This window comes from Vombatus ursinus, unplaced genomic scaffold (assembly GCF_900497805.2).
Source record: "Vombatus ursinus unplaced genomic scaffold, bare-nosed wombat genome assembly UNPS02014830.1, whole genome shotgun sequence".
Lineage (NCBI taxonomy): Eukaryota > Metazoa > Chordata > Mammalia > Diprotodontia > Vombatidae > Vombatus > Vombatus ursinus.
In genome coordinates, this window is record NW_020954608.1 from 53,005,804 (window position 1) to 53,019,527 (window position 13,724).

The 13,724-nt window shown below is 42.1% G+C and overlaps 1 protein-coding gene across 2 annotated transcripts in view; it reads right to left on the minus strand.

Annotated features, from left to right (window-relative positions):
* Nucleotides 1-13,724, minus strand: part of VWF (von Willebrand factor) — a 202,486-nt gene that overhangs the window by 120,216 nt on the left and 68,546 nt on the right. For both annotated transcript variants that reach the window (XM_027838876.1, XM_027838875.1), the window contains exons 11-15: nt 8,574-8,710; nt 7,172-7,310; nt 5,816-5,916; nt 2,691-2,886; nt 875-1,090 (exon numbers count right to left, since the gene is read on the minus strand). In XM_027838876.1, the coding sequence (XP_027694677.1) occupies nt 875-1,090; nt 2,691-2,886; nt 5,816-5,916; nt 7,172-7,310; nt 8,574-8,710 (789 nt within the window). The remainder of the gene's footprint in view (nt 1-874; nt 1,091-2,690; nt 2,887-5,815; nt 5,917-7,171; nt 7,311-8,573; nt 8,711-13,724) is intronic.

Here is a 13,724-nt window from a genome sequence, read left to right on the forward strand (position 1 = left end):
ATTTCTGATACCCAGGAAAAGCAAAAAAGTGTCTTGCCTTTGACAAAATGGTATCAAGTATCAAACCAGAGGAAGGCCTCTGGTATATGGGGCAGATCCTCTGTGGGGGATTTACTTAAAAATAAGAATCCCTCAGAAAGAGAAGGTATGGAGAAGCTTTGATCTTTGTCAATGGAGAGAGAACCTACACTAATAAGATCATGGGATCCTCTGAAATAAAATTCAAGTAGGACAGGACAATATGAAGCAGGGCAATTTTGCCAAAATTTCCCTGGAAGATATCCTGCCTCCACTGTTCCTGTCCCACGGGTACATAAATGGAAGTGCAAATTGGCTGTGATTGAAATAATACAGTCCTCATTCCTGAAAGGCCCCACTCTCTGACTTTGATCAAATGAGATCAAGTCTAGGAAAATGTTTTAGAAAATAGAAAATTCTATACACAAACACAGAATGAAAACTAGGGATTTCTGTGCCCAGGGCAAGAGCACCAAGTATTCCTGTACTTAGAGATAGGAAGAATAATATGTTGACCCTTGCAGCTGAGGTAGGTAGCAGCAGAAGGGAGGGAAGAGCAAACACACTCTAGCTTTCATCCTGGGCTGGCAACTTTCTATTTTATTCAATTATTTTTGTTGCCTAGGTGTTAAGCTCTGTTGTTTTTAAGCAGCCAGAAGACTTTAAATACTTTAGCACACTCTAAATTTAGCATACTGGAAAAAAGGTCCAGTTACTCCACCCTAGTTACAACTCCACAAATACGAGTCATTACTGTTACTTGGACCAAGCTAGGAAAAGCCCCAACTATATCACTCCCCAGGCCTCCAGAAAACCACTCAGTTGGCTCCGAGCATCAGAAGGAAATGGTACCCACCGCAGAAACCTGGCTCCCTCCACTCAATCATAATGCCCTTCCTGGCACAGGCTGAGGCATAGCTGGCCACTGCTGAGCACAGGCAGTCCTTCCCATCGGAGCAAGAGCAGACGTCATAATGGCAGTTTTTCAAGTAGGGAGTTGGGCTGACCAGAGGGTGGCACGGCTCAAACTTGGAGGACGTCAAAAGAGAACAAGACTCCTCAGCATATTTGGCTTAAAGGAAAGGAAAGAAGAGAGCCTGATGTAACGCTTTTCCCTTGACAGTACTGCAGATGTTAAGCACCAGTCATGCATAGGCATTATTCATATCCAGACCAAATAAAAATAACATCATCTCTCAATTATACATGATAATGGAAGAAACTGCAATCCAATATAGCAATTAATCCATAAATGGTAAAAACAAACAAAAACAAAAAAGAAAACTTTTAGAAGATTTTGGTTTTGAATTGCAATACATATGTATATACACACATATATATAGGGACATGGGTGTGGGTTATGTGTATGTGGGGGAGATATATACATATATACGTACACATACATATATACATATATATATATATAAAATCTTCAGCTTGAAACACCTTCTTAATAACAGCAGTACAATTCAGAATTGGGAAGGAATTTCAATATCTAGTCCACACCTATTTAACAGATGAAGAAACTGGGGCCCAGAGGAGGGAGTGATTTGCCCCATGTCACATAGGTGGTAAGCAGCAAAGCCAGAATTTGCATCTCGGTCTTCTGATTTGGTTTCTACTGCATTACACGGTCTCTTGTGAGTTGCTTGACCGAGGCCTATAGTAAATGAAATTTGTATTCCTTGGGTCAACAAAGATTGGGATTGATAGACCAGACATTGTCAGTTGGGGTGGGATGGATAAGGATCGTATTGAGCATCAGCAGACCTGGGTTTGAGTCTTGGTTTCCTACTTAACCTGGACAAATTGCTCCTCCTCTCCAAGCCTCAGTGTTCTCATTTATAAAATGAGAGTAATGCAATCATTACACAATCTACCTCCTGGGGTTGTTGGGAGGAAAACATTCAGTAAAATGAAAAGCACCTCGTAGACACAAGACATTCTCATTACTCCTCCATTTGAATCCTACTCCATTGCCTGTCTGGCATCCTGTCTGTAACAAGTCCTACCAAGCTGGAAAGGTTCCTAAGATTCCAGATTTAGAGCTATAAGAAACTTTGAGCTCAGTTTTGAATGAAGTTTACTGTCGTCTAATGTCCAAGGGACTGTTTGGCTAAGTTCCAAGAGGCATGGCCACTAGACACTAAATTTTTTCAGCCACAGCAATTCCCAAAGACCATGTACTAAGATATGGACAGATTGGCGATGTCTGTCAATGAAGGGAGTACCTCCACTCACAGATCACTGAAGTTTTTAAGTGTTATTTTCATTATTATTATCATTATTATTAGACGATAGAACAGGGATGCTTAACCTAGGGTCCATGAACTTTTTATAGATAGATAAACTATTTCAAAATAATTGGCTTCATTTTCAATCACTTGTACTTTATTTTATGTGCATTTAAAACCTTAATTCAGAGGAAAGGTGCATAGGCTTCATCAGTCTGCCAAAGGGATCCATGACATCCGAAGCCAATGGAAGATAAAAAATTTGCACAGATTTCCCAAGAGAATGAGCAACATGCAGATAATTAAGAGTTGACTATAAAACAAGTGGCTCAACCCAATCCCCACATCCTACCAAGATGTGGGTTCAATGCAACTATTACACACAATTTAAGATCATGACATTCAGTCACTGCCCAGGCTCCTAACCTGGATACATACTTAGCCGTGGGTTAAGATTACAGGGGTCACTGTCCTGTTTCAGCAAATCTTGGCAATCTCCATTGAGTTTCCAGCAATTTCCAAAATCTTCGACTAAAGGTTCTACCAGACCAGAAGGGGTGAGAAAGTCATCTCCTTTGTTGCCGTTGTAATTTCCACACAGGCCACAAGTCTTCCCAGCGTATATTGGAGACAGCTGAGGAGAGAGGACAAAACTGGCTGGGAGTGCTCCTCTGAGCAGCAATAATTTCATTTTGCTAATGATTGTTATAATCAAATGGCTTTCAGATTCAAAAATAAATCTAGATTTAATAAAAGGCAGCTGAACCTCAGGGAAAATGAGAGTTCTCTGTAGTTCATTTGCTCTGCCAACCTATTATCTACCTTCAAAACCTAGGATAATAGAACTTTAGGGCTGGAAGGGACAAGACAACAAGCATTTGTTATAATAATAACAACTCCCATGTATATGGTACTTTATGGTTTACAGTGTGCTTTCCTCATAACAACTTTATCAAGTAGATAGTGCAGATATTATTGTCTTCATTTGTAAAACAAGGAAGCCAAGGTACCAAAGGGAAAATGTCTTACCCAAGGCCAGATAGCTCATAAGGTCCCCTCCCCCCAAGGGGCAGCTAGATGGTATAGTAGGTAAAGTACTGGACCTGAAGTTAGGAATCCAATCTAAGTTCAAATCCAGCTTCAGGCTTTTAACTAGCTAGTTGTATGAACCTAGCAAAATCATGTAATCTGGCTACCTCAGTTTCCTCAACTGTAAAATGGAGATGATAATAATAGCACCTCTCTTCCAGAGTTGCTATGAGGATCAAATGAAATAATACTTGTAAAGCGCTTAGCACAGTACGTGGCACACAGTAAGCAATATATAACTATTAGCTATAATTATTATTATTAATAATGAATGCCTATTCCCTTTCTTCCAAATCTAGTACACTTCCTCTTTACCAGTTCCACTCAGAAACAGAGGCCCTTGCTCAAAGCACGTGACTTCCTTATTAATTTTCCCTAATTAACACCACTAGACTGTGGTCCCTCAATACTTAGGAATTCCTCCTGTATTAAATTCATAGAATCATAAGCTCCAATGATGAGATGATCTAGTCCAACCTCTTCATTTTGTAAATAAAGTAGCTACCTGGATCATAGCTCTAAAGCTGAAAGGCACTTTGGAGCCAATCTAATCCAATCCCTTCATTTTACAGGTGGGGAAGCTGAGGCAAAGGAGGTTTAATGACCTGCCCAAGTTCACACAGATAGTCAGAGGCAAAGACAGGATGGAACCTTGGTCTTCTGACGCCAAATCTAGCATTCTTTCCATATACTACAACTTGAGTATTCATTGTGTGGCACACATTCTCAAGACTTCTTTGAGTAAGCATTTTGTCCCTCCTGTGAGGTCATTAGCTCTTTAAAAACTTTAGTCTTTAACCCCAATTGCCTAAAAAAAGAAACTATAGTCTTCTCTAAGCTTCAGTTTTCTCATCTCTAATAGGATAGTTTTACTACCTTCCCAACAAGTGCTGCTGTGAGGCTCAACTACAATGATATAAATAAAGCTTTAATAAATACGAACTCTCACTATCCATCTTATTTCTTTCACATCTCCCCACAGCACCAAGCAGAGGGTCTGGCACACAATGGACACTGGGGACACAGTCTTGAGTGAATGACCTTCCCTCAGGGATCTCAAAGCATCTAATAAGAACATCCAGCTCCACTGAACAAATTGTATATCTGGGTGGCTGCCAGCATCCTTGTGGGGAGACTGGAGAGAAACAACACTGCTCCTCCTTAATTCAAGGAAGAGGGTTGGGAAGGAATAAGTGAAGCAGACAGCAAGGAAATGAGTCCCGATGACTCACTCAGGGTCAGGATAAACAATTACTTTAAGACAAAGAATAGAAAAACAATGCAGAGATAATGGTGCCTCTCCAGAGATACGTTTTTAGCCTTCCCCAAACCCACTAGCCCCTGAATGTCAAACCAGAGGAAAAGCATCAATGAGCCCCAGATGGCTCAGCTTTGAGGGGTGGGTAATGGAAATATATTCGACCTACTTATGGAGCTGAGACTAGAGGAAATAGAACAGGATGGTTAGCAAGGAGTCGGAGGGCATCTGCCAGGAAGACCATCTGAGCTGTAAGGGACCTTAGAGGCCATGGTATATAACCCCCTCATTTTATAGATGAGGTAACTGAAACACAGAGAGGTTAAGCATTCTGCACAGAGTGCCACACAAGTAGTAACGTCTAAGGCAGGATTTGAATTTTAGTCTTCCAGCACCCTATCCTGATGTCCTGGGTGATCCATGATTCAAACTCCAACATCCAAAACCTCTAAACTACTTCTAATTTCCCATATTATGCTAAGAAAGGGACTAAAATGTCCACATTCTTTGATGCAGAAATTCTACTGTTGAGCCTATATCTCAAGGATGTCAAAGAGAAAAGAGAAAGGTCCCACATTCACCAAAACATTCATAAGAGCACTTTTTGAGTTAGACACTCACAGATTAGAGAATGGTAAAACAAATTGTGATGTATGGTTATAATAGAATATTTTTTGTTGTTAAATCATTTCAGTCATGTCTGACTCTTTGTGACCCCACTTTGGGGTTTTCTTGGTAAAGACAGTAGAGTAGTTTGCCATTTCCTTCTCCAGCTCATTTTACAGACATGGAAACTGAGGTGAACAGAGTTAAGTGACTTGCCCAGGGTCACACAGCTAGTAGGTGTTTCAGGCCAGATTTGAACTCAGGAAGTTAAGTCTTTCTGACTCCCAGTATTCTGCTCCCAGTCTTTCTGTGCCACCTAGCTGACCCTGTGATAAAAGGTCACTCTATCCTTGGGGTTTATTCCCTTGGGATCCTCTGAATCCCTAAAGCCAAAGAATCGCAGTGGTTGAATGGCAGCAGCCAGAAACCAAAAGCCAGATTACAGGGAACAAGAGAATTCTGTTCTCGACTCTGGGTGTGTAGAGGCTGAGTGTAGAAAATGAGATTCTTTCCCCATCAGACAAAGTCATTCTTGCTTCTAGCATAAGGGACTTTTGTGAGGGCCCTGGGCTGTGGGAGACAAAGGCGGAGGCTCTCAAAGGGGACTTGCCTTCACCAGCAGCTTTCCAGTCCCATCCCAGCCTATCTCCAGGTCCTCTCCATAGGTGAGGCGCACGGAGGCCATCACGGTCCGCTGGATTCTCAGGTCACCTAAGACAGAGCAGGCACCAGGATTTAGGCAAGGCGGGGCAAAGGGGCGTAGGGAGAAAATGCAGACAGCTAACGATGAAAAATGCATGGGATAGAGCGGAGATTGAGCATCCCAGGAAGGAAGCCAAAGTGAGCATGGAGTTTGGGTGAACACTAGGAAGAAAATGTCTGCATTCCCACATCTTGCACTGTCTTTCTACTGCCACCAGAGGGTGACAGAGGCCACTAATAAGATTGACCCGCAGGGAGAGGGTTTTGCAATAGAATCCTCATTTTACCTATAATTTGGAATAAAAATTAGACCTGTAAATTCATTGGTTAAAGGCAACACCCCGATAAAGAATCTTCCTCTATCAGGACAGGTTCTGCATCATTTTTTTGCAATCTATAGTTTTTTATGTTGACTGGGGCTCTGAGAGGTCAAGTTATTTGCCTAAGGTCACACAGTCAGCAAATGCCAGACTTGGACTCAGATCTTACTGTCTCAGAGGCCAACTCTATCTAGTACACCCCACTAACATTAAACATAATTTTTTTTTTAATTTCTGCCTTATATGTATAGTGATTTACAATTTTAAAAGTCCTTTCATTTGAGCTTCAAAACAACCATATGAGATGGCAACTCAGTAGGTTTTATCGCATTGGGTTCTATGCCCCATTTTACAGATGACAGACTGATTAAGTGATTTGCCTAAGGTCACATGACTAGTAAAGGACAAAATGAAGACTAGAATCAGGTCTTCGAAAAGCTAGTCTTCTTTTCTCCTAGGCAGCTAGGGGGCAAAGTGGATGGAGTGCTGGATCTGGAGTCAGGAAGACCTGAGTTCAAATCTAGACTCATACACTTACTAGTAGTAGTATCTTGGATGAGTCACTTTATCTCTTTCTACCTCAGTTTCCTCAACTTCAAAATGCAGATAACAACAGCACCTACTTCCCAGGAATGTTGTGAGGATCAAATGAGATGATATTTGTAAAAAGTAGAAAAAAAGCCTGGAACACAGTAGGCACTTAATAAATGTGTATTTCCCTCCCCTCTTCATAAAACACTAACATTAAATGCAAGGGCTTTGTTAGAATGGATAGAGAGTCCATGAAGGTGGAATTAGTTTGGGAAGAGTTAATGCAGCTTTGAAGAAACAAATCTCAGGTATGAGACAGAACAGGTAAGAATATGGGAAGAAGTAAGCCATTTGGGCTGGGGGAAGAGAGAGGAAAATACTAACCCCACCCTTGAGATACAAGAGATATTTACCTTGTATGAGGGGCATCTGAATGTCCTGCCCATCCACTGAGACCATACCCCCATGTTTTAACTTCACAATGCTGTTGTGCAGATGGGGGAGCCGGAGGGTGACGGAGCGAGTACAAACAGCATCCGGGTCATTGGCACACTGCAGAGAGAGAGAGAGAGAAAGAGAGAGAGAGAGAGACATGCATGACAAGATTTTTACATACATACATGTGTGTGTATGTACGAATGTGTATTTATGTAAAGAGAGGCATGACCAAGTCATATATGTTATATAAATATATAAATTTATTTATATTAAAATACCCACCCCATCCTACTATCCCTAAAACCATCCCTGCTCAGAACAGGAATTTCTCAACTCCCTAGAGAACCTAGCCCTACTTATCATCCAATTCCCCTCCCCCTCCCTTGCCACCATTTTTTGGGTCCAATGTCCGCCATTGCTAGGGATTTTTGTAAATGTGATTAAACTTTCATAATCCTCTTTGGCCTTGGTTTGCCATGGAAAAGAGAAGACACTATGAATCCCAGGAAAAGGCTAGTATATAACCATTTAAAGCCTTTGATTGTGACCTAATTGAACTGCCCTGCTTGGAGATGGGGCAAACTAAGGTGACTTCCTCAAATCCCTTCCAGTAAAGATAACAGGGATGGATTTCAGGCTAAACAAGAGGCTCGATGAAATAGTGGAATCTCAGACCTCAAAGAAACTTTGGAGATCACCTAGCTTAACCTATACCTAAGACAGGGGGTTTGATCTGATTGACCTCTAAACCCTGAACTTTTCTGAAAATCATGATTCATGATTCAGAAAATGATGAAAAACTCATGATTTCCTAAAGCAGCCCTTTCCACTTGCAAATACTTCTAATTGCTAGAGGTTATTCTTTAAATCAAGCCAAAATTTACATCCCTGTTATTTCCACACACTGGTCCTAGTGATTCCCTTTGGGCCAAAGTAATCCTTCTTCCACAATCCTTCAAATTCTTTGAAGACAGTTATCATATTCACAATAAGTCGTCTCTTTTATAGGCTAATCGTCTCTAGTTCCTTCAACCAATCACCTTAAGGAATGGTTTTGTGTCTCTTCACCATGCCAGTCACCACCCTTTGGACTCATTATTGTTTGTCCTTGTCTTTCCTAAAATGTGATCCCTAAAACTAAACATATTAACCCAGATGGAAACAGGCTGACTACAGTCTTACTCTAGTACAATGAGACAATAACTTCCCTTGTCCTAGACGCTATTTGTCTAATGAATATAAAATAAAATAGGTGGAAAAGAGATGTGTTTCTCTCATACAAATAAAGTCCTTTTGTACTCCCACCTCCCTACAAGGAGTTTCACTGGGAGCTACCTCCTGCCCCCAGCATTCATCCGGCCACAAACAGCCACTCACCTGGACAGTTTCTATGATGATGGAGAAGGTATGATCCTGGCAGTCTCGAGCCAATAAATACTGGCAGATTCCACTGAAGGTAAAGTACTTGTTGTCAAAGCTCTTGAAATGGGATTGGCCTGTTACCAGACATTCCCCTGTAGGAACACAAATGAAAGAAGGAAGAGGAAGAGAAGAATTCTGATGGCCATGTAAAATGTGGAAAAGGTACAAGGTAATGTTAGGGGCAAATCAATTTTTCCACACTCTCAAGCATATTCATTTCCTATACAGCCTGAGAAATCATCCTCAAAAACTTTAAAGAAACTGAGGCAGACTCTTCACTCATTCACTCATTAAACCTTTACAGAATGCTGCCATAAGCAGGACAGAGTACTAAGATGAATGAAACAAAGACTGGTAGGAGAGATAATCATTAGATCATAAGGATCAGAGGCATAGACCTCAGAGCTCATACAGTCCAACTCTTTTATTTTACAGATGAGGAAACTGACATCTAAGGAGTTTCAATGACTTGCCCAAGATCACATAGGCAAATACCAGAGCAGGATTTGAAGCCAGATCCTCTAAGCAGCTAAGTGGTGCAGGGGATAGAGTAGCCAGCTTGGAGTCAGGAAGATTCATCTTCCTGAGTTTTATTCTGACCTCAGATGCTTACTAGATGTGTGACCCTGGGCAAGTCAATTAATCCTGTTTCCTCATCTATAAAATGAGAGGGAGAAGAAAATGGCAAACTACTCCAGTATCTTTGCCAAGAAAACCCAAATGGAGTCACAAAGAGTCAGACATGACTAAAATGAGTGAACAATAACAACAAAACCTTTGGCTCCAGAGGAGCCAATGCCTTATTTGATGAGCTGATTATCATACACAAAGTAAGTGTAATACGAGATAGATTTTGATAAGTACCATAAGAAAGGAGTCATGATAGAATTAAAAAGATCACGAAATCTTGATCTTGGAACTGCCAGGAACCATGCATCCTTGCTTCTCTCCAGCCATTTTCTATTCTACTGCTGCTAGTGCTCCACCCTCCCAACTATACCTCTGGAGGCATCCATGCCCAGGAGGAACTAAAACACTCAACTCTGAACATCATGGAGCCCTGCATCCTCATCTTCACCCTCACCATCTTCTACCCTGCCACCATCCTCTTTCCCTTCACTCCCATTTTCTATCTCTTGCTCTGAGAATTATAACCAAATTAACATTACCATTGCCTCAGGATCTGGGGACACAATCTGGATTTCAGGAACATCAGGGATTTCACAAGAATAAAAAGGAATTTTCTAACCCCAGTTTAGAAAGTTGCCAAACATCTTGAGTTTGTACCAGGAGTAAGTTGTTCAAAAGAAGTCATAAAATTTCTGCCTGGGACATTCTGTGGGCTTTAGTTGGCTGCCTGGCTGGGTGTGGTACACTAAAGCAGCTCTAAGCTTTGCACCAAAACAGATGGCTGTATCATTGACCAGAAAGAGATTTTGTTGTTGTTGTTTTTGAGGCATTTCTCAGTTGCGTCTGACTCTCCATGACTCCATTTGGGATTCTCTTGGCAAAGATACTGGAGTGGTTTGCCATTTCCTTCTCCAGCTCATTTTATAGATGAGGAAACTGAGGCAAACAGGAATAAGTGACTCTCCCAGGGTCACATAGCTAGTAAGTGTCTGAGACCAGACTTGAATGCAGGAAGATGAGTCTTCCTGACTCCAGGCCTGGCGCTGTATCTACTATGCCACCTAGTTGCCTTTTATTAGTTGTTGGGTGACAGCAAAAAGTGGCAGATTGGTGTGTTATCAGAGAGCAGCTCAGAGAAAATGATGCCCAGGAAAAAAAAGCAATAGATAGAAACACAATGACATCATCAGCAGGTATGGACCACCCTGCAGTTCTGGATGTGACTGGGTAGATTCTGGGGTCCCTCCTAGATCTAGACTTAAGATCCTAAGATCCCTGATTCTATATGAATTATCCCAACCGTGAACACATCCTGGACACACTGATCTCTATGTCTGTGCACTTCTCACATGTATCTTGACCACCGTGGTTTCCTGGCATGTGCACCCCTTCATGAATGTTCCCTGACCACACATGTTGCCTTTGTTGGAGCCCTGTTTTCCCCAACCATGCATTTTCTATATGAGTATGCCCTCCTCCACGAGTGGTATGGTCATCTGGGAGAACATGCACCTGACATGTGCATAGGGGGACTTTTCTTTGTCACTTTGTTTGTTATACTATTTCATAAATGTCCATAACTTTGAGCTAACATGCCCTCTACTTGACTGATAAAAATAAACACATTAGTGAAGACTTGTGAGCTATGGTTTGGGTTGGATGCTGACCCATAGGATGCTTCAAACATCAGGTAGCTTTCTAGGGGGTCCAGGTGCTACATTCATAAAGAGTGTTATTTTTAAATATCCTGAATTTCCTTGGGTTGTGATTTCTGTGCTAGTTTTGCAGGACTCAACTGAACCCATATCATAATTTCTGCATAAGGCAGAAAGGCGAGTATAGCCAAGTACATCACCAATGATCCATAGTAGTTCTTGAAACTCCGAAGGAGAGTTCAGTACCCTCTACTTTCACAAACTCCCCTATGAGATGATTCTCAGAGCAACCTCACAATTCCATTCTCCCCCCTATCCTGTTCATATGCCCCAGCTGCCTTCTTACGGTTCCAGCCCCATGACTGCATCCTGGGCCAATGAAGGGCTAGGAACACCATCTGGCCATGATCTCATCACCGGTGCCTGGGAAGTACCGACATCAGCAACCTAAATCCCCAGCTCAGGCTGACACTGTCTGTGGGTTAAAAACTAAACCCTTTCCCCACCCCAAAATACTCCCTTAGGCCTACTCTGTTACCTTCCTCTCTCTGCCCCAACCCTCTGGCTCCCTGGGATTAGCTTGCTGCCTGCCAGACATACCATGTTCTAGGGGGCATTTGTCCAGATTGGGGTCTCTGCCAACATCTCCAATGCTCCCTACCCCTCCCCTTTGCTCAGGGCACCCCCTGCTCTAGTGTCTGAGGCAACTGCCCACAATAGATGCATTGAGGCTGAAAAAGCAGCCTGGAACTCTTCCCAATTTCCCTTTGTAGTGTTTCTTCTGTCTCTCATTATCTTTGTCTCTATAGTTGTTCACTTTAAAGAAAAATTATATCTGTGTACAGATTCCTTTTCTCTAAAATTAATAAGATACATATTAGTGTGTGTGTATCTATATATATATATATATATATATATATACACAACATATGTGTGTATAGTAATATGACTAAAGAATGGATATATACACACACACATATATATATGCACTATACCATTTCCAAAAAAGAAATGCCTTAAGCACTGAGATTTAGGGATTGAAAACAACAGCCTAGGTCTGAGGCCTGGGGTCCCTTTAAGAGAGAGCCCTATAACCAGAAACATCCTGGCTTTTGTCCAGGGGCTAACAATAGGCCCTGTCAGACAGCCAGGGAGTCACCAAGGGCAACAAGGGAGATTCCATCTACCCTTCTGTTTAAAGCTGGGCTCTCTTTGATGAATCTAGGCTGGAGCCTCTCTCTTTGGGGCACTACAGGCCTGTTAGTTTCCCTGGTTGGAACCCTCCCATACCCAAAGACAGTCAAGGTATTCATCAGGTGTAAAAGTTAAAAGCAGACAGCCCAGGAGACCTTAAGAAATGAGCAACTCTCTTATAGGTCTAGAAACTGGTAGAACTGCCCCTCAGATAGCTAAAGAAAAGAAACTGTTGTCTATACTTCCAAGCTTCTGCCTAGTCTTTTTTAGGAAAGAGGGAAAGGAAAGGACACCCGAGTTTCTCCTGTGAGCAGTAGCCCCAGAGGTCCTGATAAGGGTTCAGCCACTAAGATCCATGCCACAGGGTGTATGAGAAGACACAGCTTCCACCCTCCTAGAGCAATACTGTCCCAGGTGCTCCCCCTCTTCCATAGCTACTGTTTTGAAAAGGAGGAGAGAAAAAGGAAGAAGAGGAGTGAGAGGGTGAGGGAAGACTAGGTCATTATCACCATGGACTCTGGTGAAGGCCTTGCTTATAGAAATGGAGTACACAAAGGCAGAGTGAAGGAATAGAAGAAGGGGGGAAAGTCTCAGACTGGCTGAAAAGAAGGCTGGAAGTGTTGAATCTGGTGATATGACTGGAAATAGGAGATGGAAAGCCTTAGGAAATCAGTAATACCCTAGACATACAAACAAGCGATTCCTGTCAAATACCTTGGCCCCTTTGCCATAAAATGGGTGGGAGTTCCTCTCCAATCCTTCTCCTTCTTCTGGTTATGGTTCTTATCTCAAGAAGAAATTAGTCCTCTTTCCCCTTAATGTTGCCCAGGAAAAGAGATGTCATTAGAAGAATTAGAAATCCCCGAAAGTAAAATGGGCCTAGAGATGTTATCTGATGACCTGAGCCAGTTTCCTTTTCAGACACTTGCAATTTAGGGATCCTAGAGCTAAGAAGAAGCAGAATCTAAATATTATGTTTAGCTTATCTCATTGAAACAATCAGTGGAAGAAGCTGGAACTGCAGGAAACCAGAGAACCCCTGGTAGTTGAGATGTTATGTCGCAATTTATCACTGAGTGCTGCCCTCAGTTCCACCACAGATCAGGATCAGTTATTATAATGGCAGAGATCCTGCCTGGCTAACTCCCATCCATTTCCCAAACAGGCGGCTGCAGAGGCAGCTGAGGAGCCTCGGGGAATGAAGGGAAGGGTCATAGAGAATCATCCCCCAGTGCTCCTGGGCACACCAACAGATCTGGTGAATAAAAATGTACTAGGAGGAGGGAAAAGGTTCTCACCTGCTGGATGAAAGCTTCTTGTTTCTACAGTAGCCTAAGATTTATTAAGCATTTTCAGAACCATCCTTTGAGAAAGGTAGTATTGGTATTTTTACCCCCATTTTATAGATGACAAAACCAAGAGGTGAAGTGTTTTGCCTAATTAAATTCATAGAACTAGTACTTAGCATAACTGGGTTGTAAAGACCCTCCTTTGGACTCTAAGTCCAGTACTCTCTTTATTAGGCCATGATGGCATGATAGCATGAGCTCACTGAGTTCAAATCCCATCTCTGTCATTTACCAACTGTGTGGCCATGGACAAATCACTTAAACTCTCTGGGTCTTTC